General features: G+C 40.3%; 1 protein-coding gene across 1 annotated transcript; it reads right to left on the bottom strand.

Moving 5' to 3' along the window:
• Positions 1-396: 396 nt before the first annotated feature.
• Positions 397-13,181, bottom strand: tmem200b (transmembrane protein 200B). The gene is made up of 2 exons (XM_077590704.1): positions 12,937-13,181; positions 397-3,031 (listed from the first exon to the last, which is right to left on the bottom strand). Exon 2 carries the CDS (start codon positions 2,980-2,982, stop codon positions 1,780-1,782), a length of 1,203 nt encoding a protein of 400 aa, XP_077446830.1. The 5' UTR covers positions 2,983-3,031; positions 12,937-13,181; the 3' UTR covers positions 397-1,779.
• Between the last annotated feature and the right edge of the window lie 383 nt (positions 13,182-13,564).

Here is a 13,564-nt window from a genome sequence, read left to right as displayed (position 1 = left end):
CCAGTCGACCAAATGTCCGGCGACCAGACGTCCGGGAACCAAACGTCTTTCGACGAAACGTCTGAGTACCGAGTGGGATGGGTGTGTCTGTATGTCTGTAAAAATGGCCAAAGATTTTGTTATTTAAGGCATGGTAAATTGCATGTCATCAACCTGTCTTGTTCTCTTTCCTTCACATTAAAACATTTAACATACGTACTCTGTTCCAGGGGTGGCCAACTCTGGTCCTTGAAAGCCCCTATCCAGTCTGTTTTCCATGTCTCCCACCACCACCTGAATCAAATAATCGAGATCGATATGAAGCTTCTGGACAGCTTGCTGATGAGTTGATCATTTGATTCAGCGGTGGTAGAGAAGGGAGATATGACTGGATAGGGGCTCTCGAGGACCGGAGTTGGCCACCCCGTCTGTTCTATGATGTGATACTGAACTTTTGCTAGTGCACAACTCAGAAACTATCATTGCACCAAGAGAACTCAACTGCTTGGTGGAAACATGGAATAAGTAATTATGACAATACATGAAAAAATATACTTTGGGTGTTTTTTTTTAATTTGGAGAAAATACTGTTGGTATCCAGTTAGAAATGTAATTATTATGCATATGTACATAGTAATAGGGTGTTTTAAGTTTGAAATCTCATCTCATTCCATCTCATTTTCTGAGCCGCTTTATCCTCACTAGGGTCACGGGGGGTGCTGGAGCCTATCCCAGTTGACTTTGGGTCAGAGGCGGGGGACACTCTGAATTGGTGGCCAGCCAATTGCAGGGCACAAGGAGACAAACAACAATTCACACTCACACTCATAGACAGGGGCAATTTAGAGTGTCCAATTAGCCTACCATGCATGTCTTTGGAATGTGGGAGGAGACCGGAGTACCTGGAGAAAACCCACGCAGGCCCAGTGAAAACATGCAAACTCCACACAGGTGGACCGACATGGATTTGAACCCAGGTCTCCTACAGTGAGGCCGACGCGCTAACCACTCAGCCGCCGGGCCACCTTCAAGTTTGAAATGATCCTTCAAAATAATACATTTCAGCACACATCTTCCTTGACATTCAAAGTTTTACCAGGCTCTTCACGGCAGTCAATTAAGGTCCAATACGGATACTTCAACCAAAAAGATTGTGCATTAATAGAGGTGATTTTTGTCCGTTTGTTTAATGTAATGAATAATTAAGACTTTGCCAATTAAGACCAAAGTTGTATTGAATTGGGATCATTAGTTAGCAAGCATTGATCTCTTGCAGATAAGAACAACATTTATACTTCTTTGCATAAGTATTGAGATGTAACATACACCACAGTACATAACTGACATGCATTGTATTCGTAAAGCGAGATCTTTGCTGACAAAGTGACACGTCTCATTTCTATGAGTACACACTACGATGACTTATGACAATTAAAGAGTCAAGGAAAACAGGTAGTTTGGTTCAGACAGGACTTGACAGTGAAAACAACCATCTTGCCTTCAATCATTGACCCTATTTTGTGGGCTTTGGAATTAATCCACTTGACCATTTTCAAAAGTCAATATCAACATTATGGTATCTTTCTTGCTCCCCGTTCAACTATAAATTCCTCCACACTAAGAGTGTAATGTATATGCATCAATTTTTCACTGAACATTGAGTACAGGCTCGGGTTTCAGACACTCCAGTTAGTTAATCCAAACACACCAAAGGATGCAGGGCTCTGTTCGTGTAGGCTAGTTTAGAAACTCATGACTTCCTGGTTGTCTCAGTATCCGGAGGTATCCATAAGTGTTTTATCACTGAAAAGGTCCTGAACCAAAACTCTTATCCCAGTGCAAACACTGGTGCTCTAACTGATCCAGTAGTTTGTCCACCGAGTCCTCTCGATTTTCCAGCTTCAAGTAGCGTCTCCCTATGCCCAGGTCAAGCCGAGGCCAGCTCTGGCGAGTGTGCTGCTCCGCGACATCCGTAATTTGTCCTGGAATGTTAATGCAAACTTGTGAAAGAGGTTCTCTTTGATCAGAGAGGCTTCCCTCCATGTTAAGGAGTTTCTTATTTCGCAAAGAAGTTTGGGCTACGTAAGGTTTAGTCCTGTAGCTCATACTTTGGCAGCGCCGAGGCTGAGCGGCTGGAATGTCTGTATCGTCCAACCCTAAGGTGGACATGGAGCTGGCAGACATCAGGCAGTTACTAAGCTTTACAAGTGGGGTGTTGGGTTGGGTGTTGAAGCTCAGCTCGGTTTCACACTGTGTGTTGCAATCCACCTGGCTGGAGCCAAAGGAGTCGGAGTCGGTTGAAGCAGGAGGCATTGACTCTGGATGATGGAGAGCTTCTGTTTGCAGTAATGGCTGTCGGTAAATACCCTCTGCGCTGATTCCCTGGTTGTAATCTGTTTTACTTTGCAGCACGGGTTCCGAACTCGCCAGCTGCTGCCGACAGAAGCTGTTGAGTTGGGCGGCTGGCAAACTGCTCACCCAATGATGTTTGGACATCGAGTTAGCTACTGCCATTTCTTGAATATCCGCCGAGGGCACTGCAGCAGACACAGAGCAGATTACACTGCGCATTTGAGCCAGCAGCATCTGAGTCTCTCTATCGCGGTTCTCATACAACACTGTGTTGGCACAGATGAGAATAAAGAGTCCCACACCCATGATGACCGGGCCCAGAAGCTTCATCCGTTCACTGTGTATCATGCTAACGGTTGATAAGAAACTCTTAGCTCCCAGACTAAAATTCCCCCGATTATCGGAATCGCGGCTGCCCACTGTGGCTTCCAGAACAGACAGACGTGACATTCTGTATCCAGCGACTGCTAAAGCGGTGCCCACCATGACCACGACGACCCCTAGAACCAGGAAGGCTCCGGCAAAAGAACGTAGGCGGAGTTTGCCTTGGATCACACCATCTTTCTTTTTTCTGCCTCGTAGAGTAAAGCGAGGCTTTCGCCGTCGGGAAGGGGATGATGACGTAACACCTTTGGTGTTTTGGGTCTTCATGGTGTGGGTCACTCCAGAGCTTTGCTCCAGGTGATACCCAATCAGAGACCTACAGAAGCAGAAAAATATTCACGATTTAGAAATGAGAATATAGAGAATTTGACAGAATTCGATTGGCAACACTGTAAAAACAATCTGTTAAAAGCTTGCCAGAATGATGTCGTTAAAAAATAAAGTGAAAACTGTAATAGTTTATTATAGCTGGTCTGAGAGTGATGGTGATTTATCCGGCCAGAATTGGAACCTGGCCGCCTCGTGGTGTAGAGGTTCACTTGCCTGACTTCGGAGTGGGCAGGCGAGGACTTGATTCCCGCTGGAGGTGGTATGATTGTGAGTGTGGATGGTCGTTTGTCTCTCTATGTCCCCTATGGCTGACTGGCGACCAGTCTAGGGTGTAGTCTACCTTTCGCGCAAAGTCATTTGAGATAGGCTCCAGCAATCCCCGCAACCTTTTCCAGGATGGGCAGTATGGAAATGAATGAATGACTTAATTGGAAACCATAACTCTGAAACGTACTAACTACAGAGTTACTGCAGACCACTGGATTTGTGATCTGTGTGAAGTTCAGGAAAACAATGTTCCATGTGCTATTGCCTCAGTAGTCAGCATGCCTGATTGCCATAGTGACAAACTAGGTTCAGAGCCCATGGAGAGAACAAAAAAGGGAACATCAGACCTGTTAGATATATATACTTCTTACAGTTGTTTAACATATAGCAATAGTCAATCGATCACTTTTATCAAAGTTTTAATAACATTATTTCGATTTATAAAAATTGAGAATGTAAATTCACTTAATTGCATCGTGGGCATTTTGATATGCTGGTTGTTTAATCTGTTTAGTAATAAATACAAACATATGTCACTTCAAACAGGACAGTGGACACTCCAAAATCTACAATTGTAATTAAATCTGAATTGGATCCGCCTCATAAATCTCTATAATATTGAAAACAACACACAAATTTGAATCTGGGACCTCTTTTCTTTGAAGCAGATTCAAGAACCAAATGTGCCATCATTTTGCGCTCTTTTCTAAGAAAGAAACTATTGTGTGTGAGCACAAAAATGCTAGTTTGCAGTTGATTGCTGCTGCAGTTAAACCATAAATATTTCATAATGATTTATATTGTTTTGAATTTGTCACGTAGTCTGCAAAGGAGCAGGGCTAAACTGTTCGCTGTGAGAATCACAAATGTGACATTTGAGACTCATAGAAGCAACCTGTCCTATTCACCCAAATTCAATTACTGGTACTCTGATACTTTGCTGTAATACAGACCATTCAAAAGATTATATGTGCACCCTCCAACTAAGCACCGGCATAGTCACAACAGGAAAGAACAAAAATGTGGTCTTTATGGACCAAGCCCTGCAATTCATTTATTCATTCATTTGCTGAAATGATTATCCCCACAAGAGTTGTAGGGGGTGCTGGATCCTATCCCAGCTAACTACAGGCATCAGGCAGGGGACACCCTGAATCGGTGGCCAGTCATTCGCAGGGCACAAGGAGATGGACAACCAATGTTCCCTCTAAGCTGCGCACGTGCGCAATTGCGCACTACTCTCGTCTTCTCTGCGCACAGCAAATCATATGGAGCGCACAAAATGAAATCCCTTTTTTTTTTTGCTCTGAGGCCGACGCGCAAACCACTCATCCGCCGGGCCACCCATTCATAGATCTTAATCATTACATTTTATTATTACTCAATCATTTATGGGTCGTAGACATACACCTGCTTATGGCAGGTGTGATACTGGTGTGTGCCCATAGCGAGCAATGATGATGTTGCTCACACCGGTACTCAGTGTGCTCAGGGAGGTTGTCTTTCTGCCCAGACAAACAAAAAATTAGAGGGAACATTGCGGACAACCATTCGCTCTCACACTAGAGTTTAAGCCCAATTTTGTATTTATACTATAGATCTCTATAGTAATAGTCTGACATATCTCTGTAGTAATAGTATGACATATCTCTATAGTAATAGTAGTATACAGTAATAATAGTAATACCTTGACATACAAGATACGAGGAAAATTCCGAGAATTTTTTTGCCCTGAGATACGAGACAAATTTAAGATACAAGCATACGAGATGACTCCCGATGCGGCCGCCATGTGGCTGAGTAAGCGAGAGGCTGCTTATGAGAGCAGCCACGCTCTGTCTCCGTCGCATAAAGATATCTACGAGCACCGCCTGTATAGTTTGCATTTTTAGGTGGTTTTTTTGGGGCGTTAATCAGTGCAGAATCAAGTGAAAAAACAATGGGTCCAAAGTAATCCGGTGCAATGAAGGATACAGGAGGCTGATTTTCGTTTAAGGAGGTTTTATTGTTTTTATTATTATTATTTTAGATTTTGCGTTAACTAACTCAAATCTTTTTTTTTTAATTCCCAAGACAAAATTTTTCCCTTGGTGTCGTTTCATAACCTGAATATTTCATAAGTAGAGATTTTTGTAAGTACCACTGTATTTAGATAACTTTATATTGCTTAATAAGCACATTTTAAACTGCAACCCAAAAGAGAATTCAAGTTCAACTTATACATGTTACGCAAGTGGAAGAAGCTGGTACAGTGGTACCTCGAGATACGAGCTTAATTCGTTCCGGGACTGAGCTCATATGTCGATATTCTCATAACTCGAACGAACGTTTCCCATTGAAATGAACTAAAAACAAATTAATTCGCTCCAACCCTCTGAAAAAACACCCAAAACAGGATATTGGATTGTAATTCGCCATCTATTAACAAAGTAACACATTGTCTTGGTTGGTTGATTTAATATTAATAATAGTACTAAAATTATATGGATTACGGCAAACCCCTCGTAACGTATCATAAACCAATTTAAATGAACTTGGATTACGATGTAGACACACTCAAAAATAAGTTTAATCGAACCTAACACTAAACTTAATTATAATTTTGTTTGACATTTTGATACCTTTCTTCTCCCGGGTTGCCTCTTTTTGCCCCGCCTCCACACTGACTCACATGCAACCTAGATGTTTGCTTTTGTATTCCCTTCAAAATATTCCCAAAATGATGCACACAAATGTCCTCACAATAGGATAACGCACGACCACTTGCCAACGAGAAGTAGCATATATAACTCTCGTATTAGCGATCACCTCGCAATGACTAACGGGGAAAAAACACTGAAAAAATGCAACGCCCAGTGCTCGCGGAGACATTACAAAGAGGGAGTTGCGACCAGAGACATTACACGAGGGAGTTGCGGGGAGAGAGACAGTGCCCATGATGTTCTTATGTGCAGCATCTCGCGTCCGCTGTCTGCTCGTATATCGAAATTTGTCTCGTATCTCAAGATAATTATTTGCTCGAAATTTTACTCGTATCTCGAATTGCTCGTATGTCGGGGTCTTCGTATGTCGAGGTACCAACGCCAACTCAAGAAGACAAAGCAACCGCTCTCTATCCGTGTACCACTTACCCATTTCGACTACACTTATACTACTTATTTATTATGTTGAGCGCTTATTATTATTATTATACTATATTGATTATTTACTTATCGTTATTATATATTGATTATTTACTTAGCGTTACTATATATTGATTATTTACTTAGCGTTACTATATATGGATTATTTACTTAGCGTTACTATATATTGATTATTTACTTATTGTTACTATATATTGATTATCTATGTGTTTGTCTTTTTGTTGTTGAGTCCATAGACTCAGCGAGCGGTGCACTCTCAACAACATAGGGCTGAACGTCTCCAACACCATGGAACTCATCCTGGACTGCTGATCTCACTTGGACTATTTTTGTTTTTTATTTATTATTTATTTTTATGTTTGTTTGATCTTGTTATTTGTGCACGATGTGGTGAAAGCTTTAAATCTCATTATGTATTTGTATAATGACAATTAAAGCATTCAATTCAATAAACTGGGCAAAAATGAAGTTGCGAGCAGCGTGGGAGTGATAGATGACAGATGGTGTATAGTATAGCTTTATCAAATCAAATCATCAACTCATCAGCAAGCTGTCCACAAGCTTGATACCCATCCCGATGATTTGATTCAGGTGTGTTGGTGGAGGGAGATATGGAAAACAGACCGGATAGCGGCTCTCGAGGACCAGACTTGGCCACCCCTGGATTAGGCTATGAGATTTGGATGTTTGCACTGATGTTCCAGCTTTCACAAAACAGGAATAATTTCTGAGGAGCCCTATGACAACTCTGACAATTACAAGAGGGAACGTGGGGTGTTTGATGGATATGTCCATTTTGGAAACAGAAGATGAAGATTTTGATAATTTTGGGGACGATGTTTGAGAAAAAAATGTGACCACATTATTAAATACTTAAACAATGCAGTTTTGCTCCTGCTGACTATAAAAACGGAGGCTAGCATGCTGTTGGGTTTATTCTGGGATGTTTCTATATGTTCATTAAGCATTTTAATAGGTAATAAAGCTAAAAATTAATTTGTGCTTTATGTTGGGACCAAGTAAGCACGAGGACACTTTCCCCCACAGCTGCTTTCGAGGCCAATTAATTGTTTTCAGGACTATTGACTGAACAGGACACCCTGTTCCAGGCCGAGACTGTTGATCTGAGTTGGCAATGAAGATCTACAAGGGACTCATAAATTGCTTTGACTTGGACGCCGGCAGATGGCGATAATCGCATTATTGTTTAAAAATACGGCTGCTCTGTTTAGCTTATAAATAAATTATTATGCTTATTCTGCAAATTCTTACGCAGTTGTTTTGGTTTCCGATCCGCTCGGGTCACATTGTATGCTTAATTGTGCAAATTCTTACGCAGGTGTTTTTGGTTTCGATCTAATATGAGATTGTTGTGGCAGTTGTTTTTTGACATTAATGATGTTATTTGGTTATCTTATGCAATTGTTTGAATCAGATTACATTAAATGTTTTGAGTATGGCGCGACTAAATGGACAGAGGAGGATACCGTTTTTCAGAATCATCCTGGATGAAGACGAATCGGGAGTGATTTTCCTTGCAAGTTGTAGCCAGTGTATGTTAAAGATGTCTCTCTGTTTGATTAAAGTGTATTAATAATAAATCCATCACATGCTTATAGATGCATACTCACGCATATGTTTTAGTGTGGATGTGTGTTACAGTATGTTGCGCCCATTAATACAGAGCACCTTGTGTATGTGTTAAATACAGAAATTGCAAATATGTAACCAAGACTGTGCCTTTTATTTACGGTGCACTGGATGGTCGTGAAAATATATCAGTAAGTCACACCTGAGTATGAGTCAGAGGTCTAGAAAAACTATAGAAAAAAAAGACGATTTATAGTCCGGAAAATACAGTACATAATTTTGGGGTGGCCTGATAACAGGCCATAAGTTGAAACGACGAATAGCCAGGCTGGTGATAAAGAACTGTGAAATCCCCTCTAGGTATTGCAATCTGTAAATAAAAAGACAGTTTTCAGGAAAAAGGCACTTGTCACCTTGTGTGCTGAAGGCTAAATAATGTGTGAGTCACTTTCAAATTACAGCTTTGAAGTTCACGCTGAGGTTTTTACTGGGTTGGGATTTCTCTATTAACACTGGTTAACCCTAGTTTTACAATTACACAACCACAAAGAACGTTACGGTTTGTTTTATAACATTGCCCCAAGGGTTAATAATAGTTAGTAATAGCATTGGGCTAACACTGCATTAGTAACCCCCCCAAATACACACACATACATTCTCCATTCCTGTGATTTACGATAAGGAAAACTGTTTCCTAAGCCTAACAAATCATCAAATGGTATTCGAGATTTCTCTACATGTATGTACGGTAATTCTGCTTATAATTAACTGGATACAGAAAGCTGACTACAAACTTGGACATAAACACAGACAACTAAATTCTTCTTTTCTTGATTAAGAAAAATATTTTTTCCATTTAGTGATTATCGTGTCGTGATAATCACAATACAGCAATGCATTCCAGGAATTCTGAAGTATTTCAGCCCACTTAAATGTATTTAAGTCATCCATTATGCTCTGGTTCTTCCACACTCGATGTTTATCCACAATGAAAACAATGATTGCACAACCACCTGAACTGTTCCAAATGTTTCTGCTCTGTGGGATGTTTGCAAATTCAAAGGCAGTTCGAACATAATAAAGAACCTCGAAAGTTTGGTTGAAAAACATGTTCTTTGTGTTAACAGGTGAGTCCAGATTAGCAATTTAACAATTCCAATTTACATTGCGACCAGGGGACCGACAACCCAACCAACACCTATTGTAGAATTTTGTCATCGATACTGTCCAAGCATTTGTGATTCCTTTTCTACACTTGGCCGAGAATAAACTAATGTATTAACTTTTGTCAAGGCTATTAAAACAATTTTACTGAATATTTCTGACAAGACACAATTTTTTTCATGGTTTGCTCTAGATTTCAATTTACCCTCTGGTGCAAATTACTGTATACAGTGGTACCTCGACATACGATCGTAATCCGTTCCGAGACTGAGATCGTATGTCGAGCTTTTCGTAACTCGAGCGAACGTTTCCCATTGAAATGAATTGAAAACAAATTAATTCGTTCCAACCCTCTGAAAAAACACAAAAAACTGGAGATTGGATTGGAAAAAAATGTTTTATTTCTTCTAATTCGCCATATATTGACAAAGTAATAAATAACGAGTGGTTTAATAGTAATAAAATGTGTTTAATAGATGTAAAATTAGACGCATTTCGGGGAGGGGAGAGACAACGACACACACGGAGGCGGAGGGGGGGGCTGTTTGGGGGGACTTTATCCACGGCACTCGTAAACGAACAAACAAATTTAAATTAACATGGATAAATATATACAGACACAATCAAACATACGTTTAATGTAACTTTACACAAAACTGAATTCTAGTTTTGTCTTAATCTTTTGTTACCTTCGTTTTTCGGGTTAGCGGTTTGCCACGCCTCCACCCTCACGTTCGCTATCGATGGACTGTTTGCTGTTGTATTGCCTTCAAAATATTCCAAAAATGATGCACACAAATGTCCTCACAATGGGATAACGCATGACCACTTGCCAACGAAAAATAGTCTTGAAAGAACGATGGCGGGAGCTTCTTTCCTTAGAAAGAATAACAGGAAATGCAATAGCTGAGCTTACCCACGTATTGATTGTGGGTAATGAAGTTTTATTCTGAGAAAGGGTGCCATTGCCTATGGGTGTTGTGTGCACGAGTATACTTCATTACCCAGAAAGCCCTCTTTTAGCCCGCGCATGCGCGTTGTGCGTTTCCTGGTCGAAACTCGTCTGAATATTAATATATTATATATATATATATATATATATATATATATATATATATATATATATATATATATATATATATATATATATGAATGTGAGGACTAATCGTTCAGTCCTCGTAGATATAGTAGTTATACACGAAAGAGATGTGGCAAAAAAGACGCTACAATCAATGATAAACAGCCTCTCATGTCATGGCCACCTGGCTTGGTCGCATCTCGAAATTTTAATCGTATCGCGAGCGAATTATTTGATCGAAATTTTCGTCGTACCACGAGAATGTCGTACCATGAGCATGTCGTACCACGAGGTACCACTGTACAACCTAATCTAGTATTGTAGCCCTTTTTCAAACATTGACTCAGGTAGAAGTGTAAAGCAGGGGTCTCCAAACCGATTCTCAACGGGCGCTATGGGTCCTGGATTTTGTTCCAAATGATCCAGCACAGACAGTTTAACAATGACTTTTCTGCTAAAGCATGCAACACTTGACTGCAACCAACTGACTGTTTACTTGAAAGTTGACTGGACTACCATATTTATTAACGCGTATAGCGCGCAAAATTTTGTACCAAAAAATTGAAGCAAAGTTCGGGTTTGCGTTATACACGAATCCCGGTGAAACACTGCCCCCCACCGGTGAAAAAGCCGTTATGTATAATGAGAGACGTAAAACCTGTATTTGTCCGGCAGATGGCGATAATCTACCTTCTTTTACAAAAGCCGGCCCTCTCCAAATAGCCTTCGGCAAGTTTATAGAGTAATAGGGGTAAAATAATAATAGTAATAAATAAATTCTCTGTCCGTCTCTCTCTACCCTCCGCGAAATCCGTCTAATTTTAGTCCTATTAAACACATTTCAGTATACTATTAAACCACTAGTTATTTGATACTTTGTTAATAGATGGCGAATTAGAACAAATAAAACATTTTTCCAATCCAATATCCTGTTTTTGTTGTTTTTTCAGAGGGTTGGAACGAATTAATTTGTTTTTAGTTCATTTCAATGGGAAACGTTCGTTTGAGTTACGAGAAAATCGACATACGAGCTCAGTCCCGGAACGAATTAAGCTCGTATCTCGAGGTACCACTGTAGTTTACTATCAATCACTGGCCACTCAGATGAAGCATAACTCACAAGCACATTCATGAAACATTAATCTAACATGGTCCTTTTTGGAACGTCCCAGTATGTTCCCTATAGGAACCAAACATGCCATATGAACATGAATGGCTGTAGCCAGGTATAAGAAATTGAAGCGTTGCATTTAAATCAGATTCAAATTTCACACCTACAAATGATTAAATGGCCAGGGCCATTAAGGCCCTTGCCAATTGACTCCAGACTGCTTTGCATTTTTTGCAGATTGCACTCGCTAGTACGTTAGATAAATAAAACACTAAGGTAAACACATTGCAGAGTGAGTATAAACAAATATCAAGACACTGAGATATGTAGGTTACTTAGAAGTCATATGTGAAGCATTGGGATTGCATAGGTTAAGATCAGTAAAATTTTGAATGTCAAATTGAAAGACATTACCTCGAAACTTTGCCTGTAGAAGTCCTTTAATATTTAATGTTCGCCAGCAGACAGACTACATATATTCTAATGGAACTTTGAAGAATAATTTTATTGTAAGAGGACTAATTAGAAGTTAAGAAATGATGCATAGCATCTTTAGTTCATAATAATGCACATTAGGAGCATTTAATTGTTAGCCTGCCACTACAAATAGATGAACACGGATAAACTATTTGAAATTTTTAGCTTTTTTTATATAGTGTGGGCATCACTCACCTTAATAATGCATGTACATGTATCTGAATTAATGACAGCTTTGGTCTGACAGTGGTCTGGATTATTATATATATTGGATTATCTTTTAAATCAGGGGTCGTGAACCTTTTTGACAGAGAGAGCCATAAACAATTCATATTTTCAAATATTATTCCTTGAGAGCCATACTCATAATTTAACTGAAAAATGTGTGCCTTTTTTTAAACTAATTTTACCCCTTTGAAAGTACAAAAACTCCCTGAATTATTTTGCCAACATTGTTACGCTGTTGCTAATCACTGTATGCATAAAGAGTCGTCTAATTAAAAGAATAATGATTAAAGCGGCGCTAGATGTAGCGTCAATGCCACAGAATTGATGCTCCTATTGGTGCATTCAGAACTCCATATATTAACTGGCAGGTTATCTGGGAGCCATATGCACCAACCAAAAGAGCCACATAAGGCTCCCGAGCCATAGGTTCCCTACCCTTGTTTTAAATGTATATCATGCTGTGATGTCAAAATTATTGTACCATTTGTACACATGGAAAAAAAAGATTCATATTGCTTATTTGTTATTTTTCCTGAAAAAATAGGGAGCAAGGGATTGAGCCATATCACTCATGCAAGCCACCAGTTGACAATGCAAAAAAAAAAATACAAAATAAAATACTACACATTATACCAATCACTGTTTCAAGGCTCAGGGAACTCGTGTGTCAAAATACCGCAAACCATGTCATGTAGCCTTTTCAAACTCCATTTTTATGACACGGTGGTGTGCGCTGCTGCAGTCCTCGCCACATGCTCACATCAATTAAACATGATCATACTCAAGGAGTCCCATTCAACAGTCGACGGTCAGCGACTTTCTGCAAAACTTGCCTGTATTCCCAGATTCCCGTCGCAGCATGTTCATAGTTTGGAGACACAGAAGATCCTGGTCAAGATGAACGAGGTGTTGGCGTGAAAGCCCAAACCCATTGACAGGCGAGAGGACGGGAAAGAACGTGGAGTTGCGTCCTGCATCTCCACCGCAATGCGCGACGCCGAGTTCCTCGCATCCCGAAGACGCTGACGTTCAGCAGGGAGCCGCTACCGCGCTCTAAAATCTGGTTGCTTTGCAGTCGCGCTTCCATCAACCCGAGTGAAACTAATGCGGCCTTTCACAATAAAAGCCACGGGTATATTAGAAGCACGTTTTATGGAATGTCAACACTATGGACCAGGATAGTCATAGGTTTGTTCTTTATACTCGTTTTAAGGTGAGGAAACCAAAACGGGTTACAGATTTTCTATGTCGCCATCATTTTTATTAACCCATTAATGTACTGATGGGATATGTTAGTCAGCTCCAGCACCTCCTGCAACCCTAGTGATGATTAAGCGGTTCAGAAAATGAGATGAGAGGAGATTTTCTGAACCAATTTATCGTCACTAGGGTCACGGGGGGTGCTGGAGCCCATTCCAGCTGACTTCAAGCCATAGGCGGGGGACACCCTGTATCGGTGGT

Source organism: Stigmatopora argus, chromosome 21 (assembly GCF_051989625.1).
Source record: "Stigmatopora argus isolate UIUO_Sarg chromosome 21, RoL_Sarg_1.0, whole genome shotgun sequence".
NCBI lineage: Eukaryota > Metazoa > Chordata > Actinopteri > Syngnathiformes > Syngnathidae > Stigmatopora > Stigmatopora argus.
The sequence above is the reverse complement of the archived record's forward strand: the minus strand, read 5'-3'. Positions and strand labels throughout refer to the sequence as shown.

Bases quoted from the DNA above. Each gene is read 5' to 3' on its own strand.
- tmem200b (XM_077590704.1), bottom strand. From the start codon at position 2,982: ATGAAGACCCAAAACACCAAAGGTGTTACGTCATCATCCCCTTCCCGA.